We start from the raw sequence: 26,864 nt of genomic DNA on the forward strand, positions 1-26,864 counted from the left end.
ACTATCTTTTGTGGAATGGTGCGCAACTTCTTGTGCCTGAATGGGTCGGTCGGGAAGCAGCTCCAGGGTCATAACCTCTTGCGCAGGCGCTGGGTCGGGGCCTGTTTCTGGTAGTGGTAGCCTGCTGAGGGCGTCTGCGTGGCCCATCGCCTTCCCAGGGCGGTGGATTAGTGCATACTGGTAGCCGGCAAGGAAAATTGACCACCTGAGGACACGTGGAGACAACACTTGGGGGGTCTGCTTCTCGGGGGCAAACAGGCCAAGCAACGGCTTGTGGTCAGTCACTATGGTAAAGGGCCGCCCGTACAAGAAATCATGGAATTTTTTTACGCCCTTCACGATTGCCAGACCCTCCTTGTCAATCTGTGAGTAGTTTCGTTCGGCTGCAGCAAGCGTCTGGGAGAAGTATGCCACCGGCACCTCTCTTCCATCCGGGAGTTGGTGTCCCAGGACAGCGCCGATGCCATAGGGAGAGGCGTCGCATGCCAGCACCACTGGCAGCCTCTCGTCGAAGTGTGCCAAGACCGAGTTCGAGACGAGCAAGTCCTTGACTGCCTGGAATGCGGCCCTTTGTCGCTGGCCCCACACCCAAGGGGCCCTTTTATCTAGGAGTCTGTGTAGGGGCTCCGCTACCGCTGCCTTATGCGGAAGAAAGGCATGGTAAAAGTTCAATAGTCCCAAGAATGACTGAAGTTCGGGCTTGCTCTTGGGCGCTGGGGCCTCACAAATGGCCCGTACCTTGTCACCGGTTGGATGGACCCCTTCTGCGTCCACCTTAAATCCCAGAAAGTCCACCTGCGGCACTCCCAGTAAACACTTTTCCCGCTTCACCTTGAGGCCCGCCGTCTGGAAACGGTGCAGGACGGAGCGGAGGCGGTCCTCAAATTCCTCTGGTGTGGGCCCGGCGATCAGTACATCATCGAAGAAGGGGGTGACGCCAGGAATCCCTTTAAGGAGAGAGTCCATTAGATTCTGGAATATGCCTGGTGCCACGCTAACGCCAAATTGCAGCCGCTTTACTCTGAATGCCCCTCTGTGCGTCACAATCGTCTGAGCCTCTGCTGTGGCTTCGTCCACAGGCAACTGTTGATACGCTTGGGCCAAGTCCAGTTTGCCAAAGATTTTTGACCCAGCCAGGGTGGCGAGGACATGGCTGACCACTGGCACTGGGTATGCATGGGCCGTGAGAGCCTTGTTTATGGTGCATTTGTAGTCTGCACAGATGCGGACCGAACCGTTAGGCTTGACGGGTGTGACAATTGGAGTTTCCCAGGGGGCGTTGGGCACCGGCTCCAGCACTCCTTGCTCCACGAGTCGGTCCAATTCCTCGTCTATGCGGGGTTTCAGGGCGAACGGGACCCGGCGGGCCTTGTGCCTGATGGGTCGTACCGCGGGGTCTAGCTGTAGGGCAATGGGGGGTCCTGTATATCGTCCCAATGCCCCATCGAAAACCCCTGGAAACTCTTTGCATATGGCGTCCACGTCCACTTGTAAGCTAGTGCGGTTCACCCCGGTAACGGCTAGCCCCAGAGGTCCAAACCATGCCAGTCCCAGTAAGCTAACGTAGGGGCCCTTAACTACCAGCAAGTCCAATTGTTGCTTTCGCCCTCGATATTGCACCCTGAAGGTCCCCACCCCCATTGTAGGGACCTTACGTTTCTGGAAGTCCCGGAGGGTGAATGGGGCCGGCCTTAGTTTGGGACCCCCATTAGGGCACAGTTCCCTTAATGTTCGGGCCGAGATTATGGATAGAGTTGAACCCGTGTCCAGCTCCATGCGGCATGGGGCTCCCTCTATCTGTACCTCTATATAAATTTTCTCTGTGCTGGGATGGGGCAACTGGAATACCTGGTAGTCTGTGATCTCCGTCGAGTTGCCTTGGTGCATGGTGCCGTGTGACCTGGGGCTCCTGGGTCGGTCATCTGATGCTTGTCGACGGGTGAGTCGAGCCCGACACACCCGGGCGATGTGTCCCAATTTTCTGCACTGCCTGCACTCTGCGTTGCGGAAACGACAGGTCCTCCTCTTGTGGTTCTCCCCGCAGCTTGCACAGTTCCCTCCTTCTCGTCGAGGCTGCTGTGGTGTGTGTGCTGCTTGAGTGCGCCGCTGTACTCGGTGTACTTCCTCCCTGTCAGATTCGGATTCGTCGGTGAGGTCTTCGTGGTAGACCCTCGGTTGGGATGGCGGGGCCGGTCGTGCCTCTTGCGTTGACCTCTCGGCGGCTTCGGTTGCCAGGGCTTCCTCCAGAGCAATCTGGAACGTGAGGTCTTTTTTGGCGTAGAGGCGTCGTTGCAACATCTCGTCCCTCAGGCCACCGACGAGGCGGTCACGAAGCATGTTCTCCAACTCTGAGAAGTTGCAAAGCAGGGCGGCTTGGCGGAGGGAGGTCACAAACCCAGTTATGGTTTCCCCCGGGGCTTGCCGCTTTGCGTAGAAGGCATTTCGGCAAGCTACCACCGAGGGCTGTGGTGAGAAGTGCTCCTTCAGCCGTTCCATTATTGTTTTGTAAGAGACGGTAGCGACATCTCTAGGTGCAAGGAGAGCCCGGGCGATTTCAAACGTCTCCTCTCCACAGACGCTGAAGAATGTCGCCCTCTTCATGGCATCGTTGGTGACTTCTTTCGCTTGCAGGAGGAAGTTGAAACGGGCGGCGTACCCTTCCCAGTCTCCTGATGCTGGTTTGAATGGCGAGAAGCTGCTGTCGGTTGCCATTCTGGGTTCCTTGGGTCCTGGAGCTGAAGCCTGGATGCACGGTGCGATGCAGCGGTGCAGCAGGTGGCGGTGCTGCGGTGCAGTGCGTGGTGGCGGTCAGCTCAGCAGGATCCCACCCTCGTCGCCAGTGAAATGTACTCGGAGTCGAGAGTGAATTTCATGCTCTTTATTCAGCTCATAGTCATCAAGGAGAAGAGGAGAAGAAGAATGGCTCTTTTCCCAAAACCATCTGCTTATATACATTATTTACACAATGGGCCTTGCGTGATTGGCTACTTCAGGGCTACCCCTGTGGGCCAATTATATTGTGGATTGACTTCTGCCTGCAGCCTGATTGGCTGCTCCTACAGGCCAATCAGGTAGCAGATTCACTTCTGCCAGCCGCCTGATTGGCTGCTCCAGCAGGCCAATCAGGTTGCGGATTCACTTCCACCTGGAGTTGGATTGGGTAGCTCCCGCTGTTTCTGAATCCTATTGTTCTAGGATTCAGCTCAGTACATAACAGTTTTGTTTCTTATTTGAAAATGTCAAGCCTTCTCTGGTGGAAAGTAGCATCTCTCCAAGGCAAAGTGGCCATGAGAGCAATCTGTCAAAGATTTGTTGCGAAAGTTGGGGAGGATTTGCTTTTTGTTTTGTTTTGACATATGTCATAGAGTGTTTTCCAAATGATTTTATATGAAATTAAGAATACAATTTGGTAAAACACAAATACACTTTGTCCCTTTCAGCTTAACACTTTCAATACCATTTGAATAATCACAATATCCAGTATTCCGCTTAAGCTATGGGTTGGTTCTCACAGAAGCAAGTCAAGGATAGAGAACTGCTATATTTTTAAGCACTTATACAGAAAAGTAAGCTGGTGTAATATTTTTCTGCTTTTATTTGCAAGATGGCGTGCTCTGGTCCATGGGGTCACGAAGAGTCGGACACGACTAAACGACTAAACAACAACAACAATCCCTAATGAGGGAATGGCAGCAGAGGCAACAGCGAGGTGGAGCAAATTAGGGGAGCTGAGCAGGAGTGGGGAGGTGAAGATGACTATCGTTAGGGAAGGGGCTGGAAAAGAGCACCCTCCAAACTGTATTTTAAAACCAGATAGATGGATGACAACTCTCTGTAAGGATTCATAGCCTTATGTCTTCTGGTCTTCACATTCATCTCTCTACAGACATTAAACAAAATGCATCGGAGTGGCATAAAAATCCCCAGAACAAAAACAAACACCATTTCTGTTTCTTAAGAGGCAGGCAAAAAAGGGGGAATTTATTATTGTTGTTGTTTAGTCGTTTAGTCGTGTCCGACTCTTCGTGACCCCATGAACCAGAGCACGCCAGGCACTCCTGCCTCCCACAGTTTGGTCAGACTCATGTTCGTAGCTTCGAGAACACTGTCCAACCATCTCGTCCTCTATCGTCCCCTTCTCCTTGTGCCTTCCATCTTTCCAAACATTGTTATTATTGTTATCAGTGCTTTTTTTTCTTTAAAAAATGTTTAGGGGTACTCTCATTTTCCTACTCATATTTAAATACTGCCCCTCAATGAGGCCAAACTTAGATTCACAAAATGTTTAGGGGTATGCGTACCCCTGCGTACCCCCAGGAAAAAAAACACTGATGATGGTGGCGGTGGTGATGATGATGATGGTAAGAAATATTCAAGGCACATTGAATGCATTTTGTAGAATTATTTCCTTACTTTGCTTGTGCCATGCTGATTACTCACCAACTGTAGACTGTAGTTCACACTGGCTACCTAGTGCCTCATTATTTTGTAGCAACTCATTTAACGAGAACCCGGGGTTCAAATTTCTCCTCTAGCATATTAAATCCAGCCTAGCTGTGGCATTATCTCAAGTAGGGATATCTAGTAGGGATAATACCACAGCTTGGCTGGATTTAATATGCTTCTTGTTGTTTAGTCGTTTAGTCGTGTCCGACTCTTCGTGACCCCATGGACCACAGCACGCCAGGCACTCCCGTCTTGCACTGCCTCCCTCAGTTTGGTCAAACTCATGTTCGTAGCCTCGAGAACACTGTCCAACCATCTTGTCCTCTGACGTCCCCTTCTCCTAGTGCCCTCAATCTTTCCCAACATCAGGGTCTTTTCCAAGGATTCTTCTCTTCTCATGAGGTGGCCAAAGTATTGGAGCCTCAGCTTCACGATCTGTCCTTCCAGGGAGCACTCAGGGCTGATTTCCTTAAGAATGGATAGGTTTGATCTTCTTGCAGTCCATGGGACTCTCAAGAGTCTCCTCCAGCACCACAATTCAAAAGCATCAATTCTTCGGCGATCAGCCTTCTTTATGGTCCAGCTCTCACTTCCATACATCACTACTGGGAAAACCATAGCTTTAACTATACGGACCTTTGTCGGCAAGGTGATGTCTCTGCTTTTTAAGATGCTGTCTAGGTTTGTCATTGCTTTTCTCCCAAGAAGCAGGCGTCTTTTAATTTCGTGACTGCTGTCACCATCTGCAGTGATCAAGGAGCCCAAGAAGGTGAAATCTCTCACTGCCTCCATTTCTTCCCCTTCTATTTGCCAGGAGGTGATGGGACCAGTGGCCATGATCTTGGTTTTTTTGATGTTCAGCTTCAGACCATATTTTGCGCTCTCCTCTTTCACCCTCATTAAAAGGTTCTTTAATTCCTCCTCGCTTTCTGCCATCAAGGTTGTGTCATCTGCATATCTGAGGTTGTTGATATTTCTTCCGGCAATCTTAATTCCGGCTTGGGATTCATCTAGTCCAGCCTTTCGCATGATGAATTCTGCATATAAGTTAAATAAGCAGGGAGACAATATACAACCTTGTCGTACTCCTTTCCCAATTTTGAACCACTCAGTTGTTCCATATCCAGTTCTAACTGTAGCTTCTTGTCCCACATAGAGATTTCTCAGGAGACAGATGAGGTGATCAGGCACTCCCATTTCTTTAAGAACTTGCCATAGTTTGCTGTGGTCGACACAGTCAAAGGCTTTTGCATAGTCAATGAAGCAGAAGTAGACGTTTTTCTGGAACTCTCTAGCTTTCTCCATAATCCAGCGCATGTTTGCTATTTGGTCTCTGGTTCCTCTGCCCTTTCGAAATCCAGCTTGCACTTCTGGGAGTTCTCGGTCCACATACTGCCTAAGCCTGCCTTGTAGAATTTTAAGCATAACCTTGCTAGCGTGTGAAATGAGCGCAATTGTGCGGTAGTTGGAGCATTCTTTAGCACTGCCCTTCTTTGGAATTGGGATGTAGACTGATCTTCTCCAATCCTCTGGCCATTGCTGAGTTTTCCAAACTTGCTGGCATATTGGGTGTAGCACCTTAACAGCATCATCTTTTAAAATTTAATATGCTAGAGGAGAAATTTGAACCCCGGGTTCTCTCCTGTTCTCTCTCCCTCTCTCTCTCCTCTTGCCCAGGTCAAGCACCATAGCTGTCAAGTTCTCCCTTTTTTTAAGGGAAATTCCCTTATGCTGAATAGGCTTCCTCACGAGAAAAGCAAAAACTTGACAGCTATGTCGAGCACCCCAGCTAACCACTATACTGTACCACACTGGGCTAAGTTTGTTTTGTGGCGTAGTACATTTCTGTTGGTGTTCCCAAGCCACCAATTAATTCAGCCAGGTTTTATAGGGTTGTGCAGGGTTCTACCCAGAGAAGGGGGGGGGAGGGTTGAGGGTTGGTAGAATTTATGAGCAAATAAAAACCATGGCTTTAATCCAGGGTGCAGCTAAGCATACTTAAGCCCGTTGACACCAATGGGAATCGGCATGCCTGACTCAGTATTGGAGCCTGCCCTGTATGTTTATAAATGGAAAGCAAACGATGCTTTTAATGGCAACGTTACACCGTGTGAATGCTGCAGTAGCTAATAAAAAGAAACAAAACCTGGACACTGTGGGCCAGAGAAGGCCTCAATTATCCCAGTGTAAAGTGTGGGGGAGAGACACAATTTCTAAAAGCAAAGGCTTGATGAAAGAGGATACCAATATTGTAATCCTTTTTGATTGTATGCTACTCGTTTTTCAGTCCTGGTGGAGTTTTAAACAAAGGAAAGTTTGTAACAGAAGGCAAAAGTCATGGGTGCACCCCCAGACTGGGGAAGGATAGCTGTTGATCCCCCTCAGATGAGACACAATCCGCAGATTCCGAGCTTGCTTGCTTTAATTATTATTATCATTGTTATTGTTGTTGTTTAGTCGTTTAGTCGTGTCCGACTCTTCGTGACCCCATGGACCAGAGCACGCCAGGCACTCCTGTCTTCCACTGCCTCCCGCAGTTTGGTCAAACTCATGTCCGTAGCTTCGAGAACACTGTCCAACCATCTCGTCCTCTGTCGTCCCCTTCTAGTGCCCTCCATCTTTCCCAACATCAGGGTCTTTTCCAGGGAGTCTTCTCTTCTCATGAGGTGGCCAAAGTATTGGAGCCTCAGCTTCACGATCTGTCCTTCCAGTGAGCACTCAGGGCTGATTTCCTTCAGAATGGATAGGTTTGATCTTCTTGCAGTCCATGGGACTCTCAAGACTCGGTTGCCTTCAGATGTCTTCTAAAAGTCAGATAGTTGTTTATTTCCTTGACATCTGACGGGAGGGCGTTCCACGGGGCAGGCACCACTACCTAAAAGGCCCTCTGCCTGTTTCCCTATAACCTCACTTCTTGCAGTGAGGGAACCGCCAGAAGGCCCTTGGCACTGGACCTCAGTGAACGATGTGGGTGGAGATGCTCCTTTAGGTATACTGGGTTGAGGCCGTTTAGGGCTTTCAAGGTCAGCACCAACACTTTGAATTGTGCTCAGAAACGTACTGGGAGCCAATGTAGGTCTTTCAGGACTGGTGTCATATGTTAACAGCCTGCATTTATGTTACTGTGTTTTTGTTTTTTTTTGTTTTTATGAATCCAAAGCTTTGCTATGCTTTTGCAAATCATAGGTTGAAAACTGGGAACCACAAGCAGTGAGAAAGTGACTGACATGCCCATTCCTCCTCCCCCTACTCCCACTGAACAGTGTGTGGGGCGCATATAGGCCAGATCAGGATGGTTCTCACGATGCAATGCAGTGGCTCAAGTAATCTTTAGGGACCTTTTCCAAATGATAGTTAATTGAAATTAGAACTGTGAAGCTTAACTTGTGGCTATGTTTTTTATTTTTTTTAAAAAAAAACATTATTATTTTTAATAGAACTGAGATGGCTCACTCAGTAGAGCAAGATGCCAGGGTCAAGGGTTTGAGCCACAAATTGGGCGAAAGATTCCTGCATTGCAGGGGACTGGACCAGAAGACCCTCACAGTTCCTTCCAACTCTATGATTTCATGATTACATCCTCCCTATTATTACAGGATGAGAGCCCAGAAGTCACCTATTCAGTCGCCAGATTTTGCGCTGCCATGATACAGTACGATTGGTTCTTGCTCCCATTTATTTAATAATTATTCGCTTAGATTCATACGGTTATGTTATTTATTTAGATGTTTTGCTTATGCTGGTCTGTGACCATAATGAAATACTTGAACTTGAACTTGAACAAGCAATTTGGGGCGCCTGTATTTTCAATGCCTTCTGTGCAATTGGCACCACTGTACATCCCTTTCTGCTGTCCACACGACAATATTTCTGATCACTTGTTTGATAATGTTTACTGGTGTTCTGTTTACGTATGTTTCATGTTACTTGTGAGGATTTGTATCCAGAAAGGAAGGACATATATAATTACAATGAGAGAGAGAGAGAGAGAGAGAGAGAGAGAGAGAGAGAGAGAGAGAGAGAGAGAACATGCATGTACCCACATACATACTAGGGTTACCATATTTTGAAGAGCAAAAAGGAGGACACATTTGCCGACTTCTACTTTTAACTATGGATCACTATGATGACTCTCTTTTTACATACCCATGAAAAAAGAGGGTGTTTCCTGGGGGAAAGGATATGTGGCAACCATACCTGCCAAGTTCCAGCCCGAGAAATAAGGGACCGGACCGGAAGTAGCAGACCGGAAGTAGCGCTGCCGCCATTTTGGAACTGGGCGGAGCATGCTCAGAAGTGACTTTTGATGCTGCTGTGCCCAGTTCCAAAATGGCCGTCGCACCAGAAGTCGCGCTGCAGCCATTTTGGAACTGGGCAGAGCAGCATCAAAAGTTGCTTCTGAGCATGCTCCGCCCAGTTCCAAAATGGTCGCCGTGCCAGAATAAACGGGGGGGGGGAACAAAAAAATCCGTTTTTTCGGCTGGGAACAGCTGGAAAAAGGGGGTTTCCCAGGGAATATGGGATACTTGGCAGCTATGGTGGCAACCCAAATACACCCACCCACACCTATATGGCGATGGTGAGAAACATATAATAGTAGGGGGGGGTCTGGGTGAATTGAGAATAATCACAGAGCCCCCTGCTGGTTCTGTACAACTATGACGCTGAAAATTGTGGCGAACGAAAGAAGACAGAGTAAATCAAAGTACACAGTGGGGTTATCTACGCTTGAAATGTATATCAATTTTATAGCAATTAAGCTGTCATGGCTCTCCCACTGCCTCCAAAAATCCTGGGAACTGTAGTATTAGAGAGCCTTGCCATGCTCTTGGCTGATTTGACTGACATCCTATGTTCTTTTTAAAATGTGGGGGGTTGGGGGGGAGGGGGTAATGGGTTGTTGTTTTTAGTTTAATTATATGTTTTGTGGTTTTCTATTTTGATTTTGTTCTGTGAACCGCCCTGAGACCTCTAGGTATAGGGCGATATATAAATAATAATAATAATAATAATAATAATAATAATAATAATAATGCTCCCCCCACTATAGTTCCCTAATTCTCCAGGTGAGGGGATGGCTGTTGAACAAAATTAATGTGTATGTAGTGCAATAGAAAATCTCTTCAGACAGCTTTATTCTGCCTTTCCCTTTAGCCGCTCCACCCAAGTGCATTCGGTGTGCAATTTCTTTGCAGAATGCCTCCGAGAATTACAGCATCTCGTTGGCTGAACACTGCAACAAAATCTTGGCAGGATCTTCATTAACCCTCACAACTATTTGTGTGGCTTTCCTGCAATAAGCCTCCCCAGGGCAACTCTCTTAAATGTGTAATACCTTAAAGATTTCAGTTCCGTTTGACGTCAGCAGAAAGCTGCGCTGAGCTCTCCACAGCCACAACCATGTAGCAATTTCCTCCCCTATACCTAATATTAATGAGCCACAAGTTTCTGTGATTCCCAGAGTTTTCAAGAGGGGAAAAGTCCGACCGCACCAGGCCAAAACCTTGTGGATGTCTCATTCATATGCTGGACTTCAGCCACCCAGCCACATGCTCATGGACCATTCTCATCACTCACAGGCACCTTCAGACCTGCTGGATGCAGTTAATTTATTGACACAAACTTCCTTGGCCCTTCCCAATTTTTCCCAAACAAGGGTATTGAATGTATCAGTCCTCCTGAGAACCATGCTTCATCAGGGAAGGGACAAATCCCTTCAGCCCATCCTAGAAATTATTGTCAGAAATGACTAATTTCCCAGGTGCATGGGAAGGTCATCCAACCTCCAGACTGAGTTCAGATTGGACTCCTAGGCCTATCAGTCATGATATCATCATTGTACACCAGAACCAACTGATGAGGCCTTCCTTGGCCTTCAGACTATGACTTTCCTTGACGCCACCTCTCATATTGAGTTATGCTACTTGCTAGAAGGTGGCAAGGAGAGCTGTATCCGGGACCAGCAGCGGCGCGGCACCGGAAGTCGCTTCTATGCGACTTCTGGACATGCATAGAAGCAACTTCTGGTGCCGCTCTGCCCATTTCCAAAATGGCCACTGCGCCAGAAGTCGCTTCTACGCACGTCCGGAAGTGCGTAGAAGCGACTTCCGATGCCGCTCTGCCCATTTCCAAAATGTCCACAGCGCCAGAAGTCGCTTCTACGCACTTCCGGACATGCGTAGAAGCGACTTCTGCCGCCGCAGCCATTTTTGAAATGGGCAGAGCGGCACCAGAAACATGGCCTACAAGATTCTAAGCAGCGGGAATGCAGTCATTCTGCTCCCACTAGTGGGATGGATGGCACAGCACGGTGAAGAGGAAAGCAAGTACTGGGCTAGGAAATTGTTGTTGATGTTGTTATTTATTGGCCAAGTACCAACCTACTTGTATAAATGTACTTGTATAAACGTACTTTATACAAACACTGTTGCACAATACAATAACACAACAAAGGAACCCCACCCATAACTGGCCTCCTCTTATGCTACACAACTACGAATTTAACAATTTGATGGCACAAGGGAAAAAACTGTTCCTGTGCCTAGCCGTTTTTGTGTATAGAGTCCTGTGGCGATGTCCAGATCAAATCAAACAGATGATGACTGGGATACAACGGATCTGCTACAATTCGCTTTGCTCTCTTCCTAGTTCGGATAGCACGAAGTGACTCTATTGAAGGCAAACTAGAACCAATTACCTTTTCTGCAATTCTTGTTTGCAGTGCCTGTTTCAAAAAGTGTTGTAAAGAACTCGAGCTATCAAGCTTGGGCAACCTGATCAGAATTACCCACTGAGACCAGGGCAATTAAAGCAGCACGACAGCCTATATCTGTTCTGTACACTGCCCTACCAAAAGCATATGACCTGATCCAGCGATTCATGCACATAGCATTGGCTATGAACAAGGATCTGAGAGGGGAATCAACCAGCAGATTTATTTATTTCATAACATTTATATATTTCTTGATTGTAAAAAAAGCAGAGCAAAGCAGATGGTGTCATTAGATTTGATATCAGCCACGTCTTAGGGGGGGGCAAATGTGACTGGTACAAATAAAACTGACCACAGCAATGTTTGAAGGTGCAAATGAATCCATCTGCTGCCCCAGATGCTCATTCCAGGGTCTTTTAACTACATAATGCACCACATTGTGCCTGGGGGACCTGTTCCAGCACCCTTGCCAGAGAAGGATGATACAATAAAGGAAATCAGGGGTGATTAAAGGGACTCTCTTACCTGTTTCTTCCAGAATCCCTGAACCCTTTTGCAAATGGATTCCGGTCAATTTTTAATCTTGTAATCTGTAACAGAATGTAAATTAACTTAGATTCTATGGAGAACATTTCGTTCCTTAACACTTTGCATAGCTTTGATCGTTCCACAATTACTCTTCTTTTCATTGGTGCTTGATGCCATTTCACACTGTCCCCCAGATAAACAGTTTGCAGTTGAGTTAGGGGCATGTGCACAATGAATTATTGCTTCCATAAATGGTAAATTAACAGTTCTATGTCACTGTAAATTCTGGGTTGCATTCCATTGCATTTTACTCAAAATTAAATTACACACAAACACACACCTTGTATTGTATATTGTGTGTGGTGCGTGTGTGTGTGTGTGTGTATTTGTTTCTTCAACTTGTAAATCAGCTATCCCTGATCAACACCCCTTGCTATTCCTAAAATCTCATCTCGCTTATTCTATGAGACTTTTAGGCATCCCTGCCACCTTCATCTACAGCAGTGTTTCCCCAAACTTGGGTCTCCAGCTGTTTTTGGACTACAACTCCCATCATCCCTAGCTAGCAGGACCAGTGGTCAGTGGTGATGGGAACTGTAGTCCCAAAACAGCTGGAGACCCAAGTTTGGGAAACACTGGTCTATAGCTAAAATGAAGACTGCATTTGCTCACACCTAACCATATTTATCCTTCCCTCAGCTCCTTTTATCATTTCTCTTGGTGCTGAAATGCTGTGTCGGCTTTTAGGAGGTGCAGTTATGTTGCTATAAAAATAGCAAATCTCAGAAACGCATTCTATCTTCAAAGCTGCAATTGGTGTTTCTAGATTCCATCTCTTTCAAATCTTTGTATTATTATTTTTCAACTACAGTGAGCTCCAGCATCAAGAAGGCAGCAAAGTACACTCATTCCCTTCACATGTCAGCTGTTTCTGGGAGAATGGCAAAGTTCACTGACGGCAATTCCTGTCCTGTTCAGAAATTTGCTGAACAATGCCTGGTGGCGTTAAAACTGGAACCAGCATACAGTACTTTGTAGAATCTATAGTACAGGGCAAAGAGTTTTTATCTTGTCAGGGGACCAAGTAAAGAAAACAGATTCTGCTTTCATATGCTTTAAGCTACATACTATGTAATGACACTGTGCATCTTACATTGCAGCTGGTTGGCCTCACAAGAGAGAGATTTCATGAAGGACTTGGGAAAAGAAAACAGATACCCATTATGAGGAAACTTCTCCATGTTTTCCCGAGTTCCTAAAGCGAACCATTTTTTAATAGCTGTGTAAGTAGCTTAAAGTCATAAAGTTGCAGAAAGGGTTTCTTTGTCTTCTGCAAAATTCAGCGTGTATTTATGATTTTTAAGATTTGAAATATACATCTGTAGTCAAAACGCTGTTGGGCTATCTTGACATTAATATTAGGTTGGTTCCTACTGGAATTCTTCCAAAGACTTAATATTTCCATATCAACAGCCTGTAAACTCAACTGTCCATGTTGCAAATCTCCTTCTGTTCCTGATTTATGACAAATTCTGTTCCTCTGTGGAATTTGCGGAGGGGGGGGGGCTTTTTTTCCACAAGTTGGGTTACACCACCTGTCTTTTTCTTTCAAAGCTAACTTATGCTGTCATTTTCGCTTGCGCTGCTGACTTATTGCTGAGACCACCACTCTGCTCATGTGTTGTAACAGTACTTGGCTTGTTGTGACATTTTTGCTGATAGATTTGTTTAAAGGTAAAGGGGCCCCTGACCATCAGGTCCAGTCGTGTCCGACTCTGGGGTTGCGGCGCTCATCTCGCACTATAGGCCGAGGGAGCCGGTGTTTGTCCGCAGACAGCTTCCGGGTCATGTGGCCAGCATGACAAAGCTGCTTCTGGCAAACCAGAGCAGCGCACGGAAACGCCGTTTACCTTCCCGCCGGAGCGGTCCCTATTTATCTATTTGCACTTTGATGTGCTTTCGAACTGCTAGGTGGGCAGGAGCTGGGACCGAGCAACGGGAGCTCACCCCGTTGCAGGGATTCGAACCGCCGACCTTCTGATCAGCAAGCCCTAGGCTCAGTGGTTTAACCCACAGCGCCACCTGTTTGATAGATTTGTTTATAAATGTATTGATTAGTGGGCCATAGTTTGGCACAGAGAGCACAGCTTTCATTTAAGAGCAGATCGAAACCTGGCGACGGTTAATAGATGGGCTGCTAGAGCATCTTTTTCATTACCTGCTGGTTTTGATAAGCAGTGACAGTGGTAAAGACAGTCTCTGGGAAGTTGAAGGTTTTCACCCCATCACCTGTGGGGACTGGCTTCGTGGGAGACAGGTCGCTGCTGAAGTCTTTGCGGATAACATGGACGCGGGGCTGATACTTGTGCATTGAGTGCAGGATTATCTTTGGGGAAACAGAGAAAAGGCAAGGGAGATTTACCAGAAATGCACTCTTCTAAAAATTTCAGAGCTGACATTTGGGGATGGGTATTGAACAAATGACTCCCAAACTATTAGCCCGATAAGGAGAGAATTGTACTCTTGTAATAATAATATAATAATAATACTCCACCCAATCTGGCTGGGTTGCCCCAACCACTCTGGGCAGCTTCCAACACATATAAAAATCATAGTAAAATATCAAACATTAAAAGCTTCCCAATACAGGACTGCCACCTTCAGGTGTCTTCTAAACATCAAATAGTTTATTTCCTTGACATCTGATGGGAGGGGATTCCACAGGGCGGGCACCACTACCAAGAAGGCCCTCTGTCTTCTTGCAGTGAGAGAACCTCCAGAAGGCCCTCAGGGGTGGACCTCAGCGTCCGGGCTGAACAAGGGGGGTGGATACGCTTTAAAGGTCAGCGCCAACACTTGGAATTGTGCGCGGAAACATACTGAGAAGCTGTGTAGATCTTTTAGAACCGGTGTTTTATGTTCCCTGCAGCCACTCCCAGTCCCCAGTAGAGCTAGTCCGAAACCTTCTAACCGGTGGTTGCCAGTGTCCAGGGTGGGACAGCACGCACACACTGGGCAAGGGAACACAAACACCAGCCCAGCCCTCACTGCCGGAATGACCCCACCCCCACCAGAGCAATGCAGGGCTTCACAGAGCCACCTTCCCACCCATGCAGGGGGGAGTCCAGCCGGCCGATATGACCCTTGGTGGCTGGAAAGGAGCACTGGGCTAGGCCTGCATGGGGGCACCCCTACACAAACACTGTGCCCCTGCCTTCCTATGGCCCTGCAGAAAGATCAGAAGCTGCAGCTTGAAGGCAGTGATCGGGCACCTGGGGCGCGTGCCCAGGGGCAGGGCAAGCCGGGGCAAGGTGCTCCATGTGGCTTCCGAGGAGTCTGCCTGCCTCCTCCCACTCAGCCATCCTACAGTGGGGGGACCGTTTGGGGCAGCGCAGAGCCTGTGGGCGCCCAAATCACTGTGTCACTCCCAGGTCCCGCGGTGTCACCTGGCATTTTGTCACACGCACGCTCAGTGGTGACACGCAGAGCGGCCCGCCCCCACTGCACATCCCTCCCTCCGCCCCTGCTTGGAGGAAGGGCTTTGAGCTAAGGAATACATAAACCATAGTTGGTAGTGCCCAGAGCTGAAAGGGGCAGGGCCGAAGCAAAAGGCTGGTGAAAAGGGAATGCGCTTCTTAATAACTTACATGGCCTTGGTCGTCTAGCTCATTGTTGGTCAGTTTGAGCTTATCAAAACTGACAACCTGCCGCATCCAGGTGTCCCCAGATGCCAGCGAGTCAGGGTGAATATAAACCCTTGGAGGCACAGGGGAGTCTGCGTTGCCCGCTACCATCCACTTGGAGCTGTGGTACACATACCTGTGAGAGACAAGGATGTGAGAAAGGAGGCGTTATTATTTAAAGTGCAAACACAGACAACACCTGTAGTTTCTTTCCCCCCCCCCTTAAGAGCTTTCCTTCCACTCACCCAACAGCGTTCAGGCTCAGATTATATGCACAGGAAGGAAACTGTGTGCTTCATCTTTAATGGAAACCAGATGATACCTGGAACTAGTTCCTCACTTTTGCATCTCTATTAATCCTCTTTTTCAATTACTGTCCCTAGAAAACTTTGCACATGGGACAGACTAATTGGTTAACCCTACTAATCCACAGATGAAAGCCTTTAGAGATATAATAGGAATATTTCATTGCTTGCAGATGACTCTTCTAACACACTCTGCACCTGCAAATGCCATTTGCTTCTCAGTTTACACAGCGGAGGTTCCATGATTTCATCTCTAAAAATCCTTAGTTCAGACTCCATTTCGGTGTGCTGCAACACTGGCCACGAACATTTTAGTGTCCACCCTGTTATCTTGATCGTAATCTGCTTCAACTGTTTTTAATATAGTATATTTAAATTGTTCTAACCCACCCTGAGATCTCGTGGTGAAGGGCGAGTAAAAATATATATAACTGATGGAGATGATAGCAAGCTGAAAGTTTTCTATTCAGTGAAAGTTACTAACATCAGAATCCGCTGGGATGAGAGAGTTTGGATTTGGCAGGTCTTGGGCTTTCTCAGCTGAGCCAGAGCTCAGCCAAGCTTACACCAGAGTGAGACCCTTACCCCAGCTGTGTTGGAGATACACTGGTATAAATATACACCTTGGCTCAATGACGGCTCAGCCAATGGAACTTAAATCAGCATAACAAATAGGGGGTGTGGCTGGGGTGGGAGAGAGTTACACCTATTCCAAACCCATACTCCTGATCAGAATATGAAATCAAATCAAATCAAAATCTTTATTACAGCCACAGACCAAAATAAGGCAAAAGAACCTATATACATAAGTAAAGGTAAAGGTAAAGGTACCCCTGACCGTTAGGTCCAGTCACAGACGACTCTGGGGTTGTGGCACTCACCTCGTGTTATTGGCCAAGGGAGCCGGCATACAGCTTCCAGGTCATGTAGCCAGCATGACAAAGCCACTTTTGGCGAACCAGAACAGCACACGGAAACGCTGTTTACCTTCCCGCTGTAGCAATACCTATTTATCTACTTGCACTTTGCCGTGCTTTCGAACTGCTAGGTTGGCAGGAGCAGGGACCGAGCAACGGGAGCTCACCCCGCCGCAGGGATTCGAACCGCCAACCTTCTGATCGGCAAGCCCTAGGCTCTGTGGTTTAACCCACAGCGCCACCTGCGTACCGCGTCACATACATAAGTAGAGCATGCTAAATAGGCAATAGGGCAACTATAGAGGTAGGGGGTACACATCCCCGTTCTCTCAATTATGATAGTCCAGAATAAAATCAAAAGCACGTAAGGTGCATAAATCAAACAAAATATAAAATTTGTAGGTGTGAACCTTCCGTTGTGTGGCACACACCTTCCTCCGACATATGTCAAACATAGCAGCACAATATCTGGCAACGGGGTATGTTATATCAGGTTTTATATCTTGGAGCAGGAAAGAGATAGAGAATTGCTGTGTGTATCCTGGGAATTTGTGTATTATTGGCAGAATGAAGCTAGCACGTATATTTGTATAATGCTGGCAGTGCAGGGAGAGAGGAGACATGTTCAATTGTTTCTGTTTGCTCAGAGCCACAGGGGAGGAGAATGAAATAGGAGTTACTCTCATTTTTCCTACTCATATTGAAATACTGCCCCTCAATGAGGCCAAACTTAGATTCACAAAATGTTTAAGGGGTATGTGTCCCCTCAGAAAAAAAAGCACTGAATGCAAGTGTCAGGGACTGGGCAGAGGAGGAACGATAGAAACCGCCTCCCTGTTCTGACCTTTCCAGGGGGGAGGAAGAGGAAGGCAGTATAGATTTACAACCGGGGGTTGAGGGAGGTTGCAGCTCAAAGGCAGATGAGGGGGAAGGCTGGGGAACCATGGGAATGCCAGTGGAACACGTGGCTGATACGTTGTCATTAGAAAGCATCCCAGACCCTCCATCTCCCAGAACCTGGCGAGCCTTAAAAGTAGGAGAGCAAAGAGCTCAAAGACAGAGGCCACGTAGCAGCACCCGTAGTAGGGATGAATGAGAAAGTGGGAGAGACAGGGGGTGGATGGAGATTCACTTGGGACAATGCCATTATCCAAGAGGCTGGGTTCTATAGCCTCTCTGTGTAAAGATTGAAATGAAAAAAGGACTGTAAGAAACTTTCCCTTGTCTTTATACTTTCCTGGGCAACGAGCTGGGAGCTGCTGACAGCATCCTGACAGTAAGTTAAGACAATCTAAGGCAGGCATCCCCAAACTTCGGCCCTCCAGATGTTTTGGACTACAATTCCCATCTTCCCCTACCACTGGTCCTGTTAGCTATGGATGATGGGAGTTGTAGGCCAAAACATCTGGAGGGCCGCAGTTTGGGGATGCCTGATCTAAGGTCTGCCAGTTTTCTATAGTTAGAATTGTGTGTGTCAGGTCTACATTACTGAACCTAAAAATCTGTCTATCCATCTATTATTATTATTATTATTATTATTATTATTATTATTATTATTATTATCAGTGCTTTTGTCTGGGGGGACGCAGGGGGACGCATACCCCTAAACATTTTGTGAATCTAAGTTTGGCCTCATTGAGGGGCAGTATTTCAATATGAGTAGGAAAATGAGAGTACCTCTAAACAGTTTTTAAGAATAAAAGCATTGATGAGAGAGAGAGAGAGAGAGAGAGAGAGAGAAGAGAGGTGCTATTTTTTTAACCAGGTGTGTTATGGCATACTCAAATTCATATCCAAGAGTCTCTCTTCTCTTTTAAAAAGCAATTCTGACCTTTTGGGTCTGATGCTGAGCTTTCTCTCTTGCTCGCTCAGGCTCTCTGGTTCTCAATGGAGCACTTAGTTCATAGTTCCCATTCTTTAGCAACTCTTACCTGTACCTCTTGTTATCCACAGGCACAATGTCCATGGCGATGTAATACTGCTGGTGGGGGTCCAGTCCGGTAATCTTCACTCTCATTGCTGGAAACATTCTCCTAGAAATATGAAGGTCGAAAAGGAAGGAAGGAAGTGGTCAATGAAGTCACCCTGATGAGGCTAAGAGAGCTGCTCTGTCGAGACAGAACTCTGCAGGGGCTTACATATTATGGCTGGGCTTGGTGACAAAGTATTAGTTTCTACCAGCAAGCTGTGAAGTTCATTCCCCGCTATAAAGTGCCTCTTAATTCACACAACTGCCCCAGGTGCGTTGTCTCTTTGTGTGCCCATACTTTGTCGCTGAGAGTTCTGCCTACAGAAAGTGGCAGGAAATCCTCCGACCTGAGACTCTCGACAGTGTTAGGGAAGAGCTCTCTGTTTAAGCATCACACTTAAGGGGGAGGTCCTTAGCTCAGTGATGGAGCGCATGTCAGGGTGGCCGTGGGGGAACCATTTAAAGCTGAATCTATCAAATTCTAAAATAGCACGAGACTCTTAATCTCAGGGTTGTGGGTTCAAGTCCCACATTGGGCAAAAGATTCCTGCATTGCAGGGGGTTTGACTAGATGACCCTGGTGGTTCCTTCCAACTCTACAGTGCTGTGATTTCTATGGTTCTATAGGACCCAAAACGCAGCCACCCTGCGAAAATTCACATTTATCTGAATTTTGTGATGCAGTTCCCCAACCAATCATAGAATTGTAGAGTTGAAAGGGACCCAAAGGATCATCTAGTCAGATCCCCTGCAATGCAGGAATCTCAACTAAGGCACCCATCACAGAAATGCCTTTGCTAGGGGGTAAGTGTGCAGAAAAATTAGTACAGTAGTACAGTCCCTCTGGTTACATAAACTTCAGGATGCGAAAGCGGCAACCCCAGAAGTATTTTACAGGGTTTTGCCACACGCACATGCGCAGAAGCAGTCTACCGCCGTGCGCACGTGCGTAGAAGCGTTCCTCAGGTTGCGGAAACCTCGCGATCCGACCAGACCTCCGGAACAGATCCCGTCCGCAACCGGAGGTACCACTGTATATAGGTGAAAACAGTGTAGAAAATTACATATTAGAAGAAAATGCTTACAAAAAGAGTGTACATCAGTCAAAACTGCAAACAAAAGTGTGTTTATTAGGAGAGATTTGCACTAACATGATGAAGAATTATCATGAGGATTTAAAAAAAATAATCACAAGTTCCTGCAGAAATGTGGAGAGCTGATTGGAAAAGCTAAAACCATTTCTAAGCACACGCTTTGCATGCTAAAGGTCCAAGGTTTACATTCCCTGGAAGTTCGAGACTCCAGGTAAGGATGGCAGTGTTCCCTGCCTGAAAACTTGAGGAGCTGCTGCCAGTCAGTGCCAATTATACAAAGCTAGATGGACCAGTGGTCTGAATTGGTATAAAGTAACTATCTAAGCTTCTATGTTCTTTATCGACACGACAAAGCATTGCACTATTTTGGCAACATGATACCTATCTCTTCAGTAACTAAATTTAATTAACCTGAATTTGGAATGGCTAATTTCCTCCTGGAATGTTTTATGTCATGTTGCACATTTTTTTAAAAAAGTTCTGCGACACAGGGCCTGAACCAAGTCTTCTTCCACAGTGGATATGAATTTGCAGAAACACTGCCCAACACATTCCGTTGGCCGCACAGATCCTTTCTTAGCTACGTGTTTATAAATCCTCTGCATACTAAATAATAACTATTCCCACATGGTATCAATACAACTCAGACAAGACTAGTCATTCTTCAGTCAAAAAGCGCACAATAAAAATCAAGAAAGTGAACCACAGGCTTCAGGTCATATCACACATGATATGCTTGTGTGATGGTGGAATTGCACATGAACCTCTTTTAAAAAAAACATGTACCCATTTTACATGTACACCCATTTTAGAGATGGGTGTACATACCACCCAAGCCTGAAATGACAATTCACATGGTTTTATATAGCCTTCTCTATCATGCACAGACAGGCATCACACAACCAGTGATAAAACTCATACTCTCTCCTAACAAACACTGGGGACAAACAGGGCATGCCTTGTTCACCGACCACGTTTAAGAAAGTCAAAGGTATTTGGCTGGCACCGCTACAGAAGCATTTGGAGACATTTTATTGTTCTACAATAATAATAATAATAATAATAATAATAATAATAATAATAATAATAATAATTATTATATACCCCGCCAATCTGGCTGGGTTTCCCCAGCCACTCTGGGCGGCTCCCAACAGAATATTAAAAACACAATAAAACATCAAACATTAAAAACTTCCCTAAACAGGGCTGCCTTCAGATGTCCTCTAAAAGTCAGATAGTTGTTTATTTCCTTGACATCTGATGGGAGGGCGTTCCACAGGGCGGGTGCCACTACCGAGAAGACCCTCTGCCTGGTTCCCTATAACCTCACTTCTCGCAGTGAGGGAACCGTCACGGAGCTGGAGCTCAGTGTCTGCAGGGGCGTAGGAGGGGGGGCCATAGGGGCGCTCCGCCCCGGGCAGTGCGATCCCGAGAGCGCCATCGCGGCTGCCGCCCCGCCCCCACAGGTGGCGGTCCCCGCCCCCAGAACACGTGCCACGCCATGCCCCTACGGGCGGCGCGCCACGCCCCAGAATGCATGCCACGCCCCTACGGGCAGTGTGCCACGCCCCCAGAACACACGTCAGCCATGCCCCCGCCTGCTCTCCGCCCCCGGTGCCAGAGCATGAAGCTCCGCCACTGGGTGTCTGGCTGAATGATGGGGGTGGAGACGCTCCTTCAAGTATGCAGGGCCAAAGCCATTTAGGGCTTTAAAGGTCAGCATCAACGCTTTGAATTGTGCTCGGAAATGTAAAAAGCATAACAAAACATCAAACATTAAAAGCTTCCCGATACAGGGCTTCCTTCAGATGTCTGCTAATAGTTGTGTAGTTCTTTATTTCCTTGACATCCGATGGGAGGGCGTTCCACAGGGAGGGAAAGACTATTGGGAATATCACTAGGGTTACCAGATTTTTCCCAATGAATCCAGGGACACTTTTCAACTTCAATGGGTTTTGTATGGGGACTGATTTGTAAATCCGGGGACTGTCCCCTGGAAGCGGGGACATCTGGTAACCTTATCATACCCCCCACGTTTCCCCTAATTCATTGTCCAAATGAATTCATCCTAAATTAACCCTCAGTCCACTCATTTTCTCTGTGCAAATAAGTCACCCCACATCTCTTTCTCTCCCCCAGGATCATACCACACACACACACACACACAGAAAGAGAGAGAGAGTGTGTTTCTCCTCAGTTCTTTGCCCAAACATACATGCAGCTACTCCAGCAGTTAGTGACCCTATGATTAATATATATATTATAAGAAATATAATATGAGAACATCTGTGTCTGTAACATCAGTTCCCCCCCCCAAAAAAAAATTACCCCTGTTCATCAATCACCACGTCATTCCCTCCCCATAAATTAAATTAAATTGAGGCTGCAATCCTTCCTTCCCCACCCACCCAGCACCAATAAAAAGTGTTTAATTTCTCTGAAAATCAATCTGCACATCATTGAAAGAGGATGGGGAAAGGTAGGATTGTAAAGATGACAGAGGAAGAAGTCTGCTAAAACATTGAAACCCGCTGCTCTGTGTTCAGTGTCAAGGGACACAAAGGGACTCTCGGCACAGAAAACTCCTCAAGCAAACATGCCAATAAACTCTCGCCTCCCCTCACTCGCTCATTCCAAGTTTTTACAGAATCTCCGGAATGAAAGAGAGAAGTAAATAAGCGATGTGCTTTGGGATCTGTTAATGCAGATGGGTGCTCAGGTCACACCTGTGGCTAGAATGCTACATTAGGGCATGTTGAATTTTTCAAATTCAAAAAATGAGGGGTGCTAAAATGTTGTAAGAGACTTGGTAATTCAAAAATATTTTGGTTAAATTAATATTATCTAGTTTTGCTTGGTAAGGAAAATGTGTGTAAAACTGCACAGAAATCATTTCAAATGGTTGCCAAGTACAGTGGTACCTCGGGTTACGAACGCGATCCGTTCCGGGTCGCAGTTCGTAACCCGAAAAGTTTGTAACCTGAAAAGGGCCCGAACTGCCGCTTTGCGCATGCGCAAAGCGCTATTTGCGCTATTTGCGCACTTTGCGCATAGGCGCACGGCGCTTCTGTGCACGCACCCGCGGCGAAAATACTTCCGGGTTTGCGAAGTTCGTATCCCGGGTTGTTCGTAACCCGAGGTGTTCGCAACCCGAGGTACGACTGTACTTGCAATTATATTATAGATTAATATTATTTTTATTGATTGGTATTATTTAGAATTGGTCTGACCTTTTCAGAAGGCAAAATTAACATGCTTTGGTTTTCCGAAAGCAGTTTGTGTGCTTCTTCCTCATATGTAGGCTTACCAAGTTAAATACAAAAGTGATAGCAGATTTGAATCCCGCACACCTAACAATATAATTTCAAGACCCACCCCCCTCACTGAAGAAATTTGCAACAAAGTAAGTTTCACTCCCTAAAATGACACACCCTGATGTCATAATACCAGGGACAACTAACATGGTGTTCTCTAGGTGTTGCAAATACAACTTGCCCCCAACCATTGATGAGGACAACTGCCACCCCCCTTACATATAACCCAGCCTCCTGGTCTCTCCTCTCTGCCCCTCAGATCTCATCCTCTTTCCTTTGGTTAGGACAGGGGTCAGCAACCTTTTCCATCCGTGGGCTGGTCCACTGTCCCTCAGACCATGTGGTGGGCCAGACAATATTGGGGGGGGGGAGGGATGAACAAATTCCTATGCCTCACAAATAACCCAGAGATGCGTTTTAAATAAAAGCACACATTCTACTCATGTAAAAACACACAGATTCCCAGACCGTCCGTGGGCCAGATTTAGAAGGCGATTGGGCCTCATCCAGCCCCCAGGCCTTAGGTTGACTACCCCTGGTTTAGGAGAACATATGACACATGCTGTGCAGCATTCTTTTTTCAATGAAGGACTGATGCGCCCTGTCTAATTCACGCATCAACTTTTCTTCAGTGTGTGCAGCCATCCCACTGATGGCAATCTGACACCAATTTCTATTTATAATGACATTATTTTCCTAGTGCCACCCTGGTATTTTACCAAAGGGAGACAGTAGCCCTGCTTTATGAACAAATAATATTCGCTTCTGGGGTCATCGAAGAGGTAACTCCGACCACACTGGAATCACCAAACTGCGAGAGGCAGTGGAAAACAGTAGTGCCTGGCATGCTCTGGTCCATGTCGGACATGACTAAACGACTAAACAACAACAACAAATATAACGGAAGCAAGAAATGATTTTCAGCGGTGGCCGCAATGCCTTCTACTCAAACGTAATAAGAGGAAAAAATACTTCCTATTTATATAGCATTTAGTGTGCTTTACACAGATTACCTCAGGAATCCTCACTGCACTATTTATAGATCTGTGCTGTAAAATTGGGAGAGGGGCTGAAGAGGAAAATGGCAGCTTACTTGAGGCCACCTGGTGACTTTATAGCTAAGGTGAGGTTTCAACTGCGGCCTTGATTCTTAGCCAGCATTCTCATGTTAGCTAGATGGTACCTCCATTTTCAGAAACATTCTACCACCAAATAACAGCAACTCAGGACAAAACCATGTATTGCCTTTACACCTTACTTACAGGCATCCCCAAGGCCTCCTGGTGACTATAGTTGGAAACATTAATATTGGATTCAATGGACATTGGGCCCAAATTCAGCAAACCTCTTACGTTCTTACCAACACTTGGTCAACATGCTTCTATCTTGGGCTATCTTGGGTCATATGAACAACCTCACAACAATACAGTGGTATCTCGGTTTAAGTACACAATTGGTTCTGGAAGTCCGTATTTAACCCGAAGCGTACTTAACCTGAAGCGAACTTTCCCATTGAAAGTAATGGAAAGTGGATTAATCCATTCCAGATGGGTCCACGGAGTACTCAACCTGAAAGTACTCAAACGAAGCGTACTTAAACCGAGGTATGACTATTCATCAGAGCAACAAGGTAAATGACCACTCACAGAAGACAAACCAGTAGCCTTATTTCCCTCAGTGTGTTCATGATAGTTATTTCTAATACTGAACAAAAAGAATTAAAATGATGTGAATTCCCCCACCAACCTCTCCATCTCTTCCTTCACCAAACAAAGGCAACAAACAAAATCAGTAGGTAAAAGAAAATTAAAAGCAAAGAGAGAAGCCCATACCAACTAAAACAATACCCTCCACCTCAATAAAACAATAAACAAACAGGCTAAAATCTGACACACAACCACCACAATGGTGGCGCCAGAGCGTGCCAATACCCATATCCCTACCCCCAACACCCCAATAAACCAATAATGTTGTTAACAACACGGACAACATTGCTTATAAACCTTATACCCAACACAAGTGTCACAAAGGCTCTTAACACTGTCTCACTCACCATTCGCTATCACAAACAACATGGAGAATGGCGTGTTCTTAAACAAGGCCCTCCATGACAGCTGAGACCCAGGACCAACGGGTTGGAAGCCAGATGTTTCAAATTACCCCCAAACACCTACCTATAGGCTACTTTCTGTAATCTACCACCCACTCTTTAACCCAAATCTCATTCTAACCCCCATCTTCCCCCACGCACCACACTTTATGCCAACGCAACAAAATAGGTTGGATAGACAATATAAGGTAAGAGACACAGGACAACCCTAACAGGTTGGTAGGGAATCATCCTATAAAGTAGACAAACAGAATGGCTAGCTTAAAAGCAATTACAGTGGTACCTCGGATTAAGTACACAATTGGTTCCGGAAGTCTGTACTTAAACTGAAGCGTACTTAACCTGAAGCGAACTTTCCCATTGAAAGTAATGAAAACCGGATTAATCCGTTCCAGACGGGTCTGCAGAGTACTCAACCTGAAGTGTACTTAATATGAAGTATGAGTGTAATTGGTTCTGGAAGTCCATACTTAACCTGAAGCGTACTTAACCTGAAGCAAACTTTTTCATGGAAAGTAATGGAAAGTGGATTAATCCGTTCCAGATGGGTCCACAGAGTACTTAAACTGAAAGTACTCAAACCGAAGCGTACTTAAACCAAGGTATGACTGTACACTAAACGTGAGCGGGTTGGGAACCCCTATCAAAAGAAAATGCATCACCTCGTATGTAAACACCATGAAACCACACATTGCCTTCCTACAAGAAATACACAATTCGCCTAAAGGAAGCAAACTCATGAGCGAACCCAGCTTCAGTCAACAATGATTTGCACCTGACTCAGGAAAGGCTTGTGGAGTAGCTGTAATACTCAGTAGAGACCTGAATTTCAAAGCCACAACAGTGCTAAAAGCCCGGGAAGCTGCGGGCTGTTGCCGTCTCCCTGCCTGCTTCCCCGAGCCGAAGCGCCTGGGGGACGGAGCCGAATTGCGGCGCTGTGAGGGGGAGGCAAACAGCGAAAAGCCCCCACCACACCGCAATTCGGCTCAGGGACTGGCTTGGCGGTGGCGGGAAGAAGGGGAGGGTTCCCTGAGCCAGTCCCTGAGCTGAAGTGTGGTGCGGGAGGGGGCTTTTCGCCAATTTGCCTCCCCCTTGGGGGAACGCAAATGGCGAAAAGCCCCCACTGCTGACTGGCTTGCCGGTGGTGGGAAGAAGGGGAGGAATTCCTCCCCTTCATCCCGCTGCTGCCAAGCCAGTCCCTGAGCCGAAGTGCGGCGCGGGAGGGGGCTTTTCGCCGTTTGCCTCCCCCTTAGCTCGGGGAAGAAGGAGAGGAAGGAAGGAAGAGAAAGGGCTGCTTTCCCTTCCTTTGTTCCTCTTTCCCCCCCTCCTCCGCTTCTCCCCCGCTAGTTCCTCTTTGTGTTCCGCTGGTCTCTGCTGGGGCAGAGACCAACGGAACACAAAGGAGAACCAGCTGCAGAAAGGAAAGAAGGCAAAGGAAGATCAGCTGAGAGGCGCTGACAGCTGTCAGCGCCTCTCAGCTGATCTTCCTTTGCCTTCTTTCCTTGCTACAGCTGGTTCCCCTTTCGCTAGATGAATGCCCTGATTTTCTGATCAGAGGTTTTTGTGGCCACGCTTCGCACGATGAAGCGGTGGCCATAGAAAACCTCGTTGTATAGCGAGGCAACCTCCGATCAGAAAATCCTTTCGTTAAGCGAAATCTTCGTCTAGCAGGGCATTCGTCTAGCAAGGCACCATTGTAGTACCCACTAAAGAAGAACGGCAGTGTAAAATGTTTGAATATGCTGAACTGGCTGGTCTGACAAACAGGATAAGAGAAAACAAAGAT

At 46.7% G+C, this 26,864-nt stretch overlaps 1 protein-coding gene across 1 annotated transcript in view; it reads right to left on the reverse strand.

The window, feature by feature from the left end:
• Nucleotides 1–26,864, reverse strand: part of TBX15 (T-box transcription factor 15) — a 110,231-nt gene that overhangs the window by 22,756 nt on the left and 60,611 nt on the right. Inside the window, exons 3-6 of the mRNA XM_035141024.3 lie at nucleotides 18,523–18,624; nucleotides 15,334–15,505; nucleotides 13,905–14,072; nucleotides 11,684–11,748 (exon numbers count right to left, since the gene is read on the reverse strand). Of these exons, the coding sequence (XP_034996915.3) occupies nucleotides 11,684–11,748; nucleotides 13,905–14,072; nucleotides 15,334–15,505; nucleotides 18,523–18,624 (507 nt within the window). The remainder of the gene's footprint in view (nucleotides 1–11,683; nucleotides 11,749–13,904; nucleotides 14,073–15,333; nucleotides 15,506–18,522; nucleotides 18,625–26,864) is intronic.

This window comes from Zootoca vivipara, chromosome 15, assembly GCF_965207765.1.
Source record: "Zootoca vivipara chromosome 15, rZooViv2.hap1.1, whole genome shotgun sequence".
NCBI lineage: Eukaryota > Metazoa > Chordata > Lepidosauria > Squamata > Lacertidae > Zootoca > Zootoca vivipara.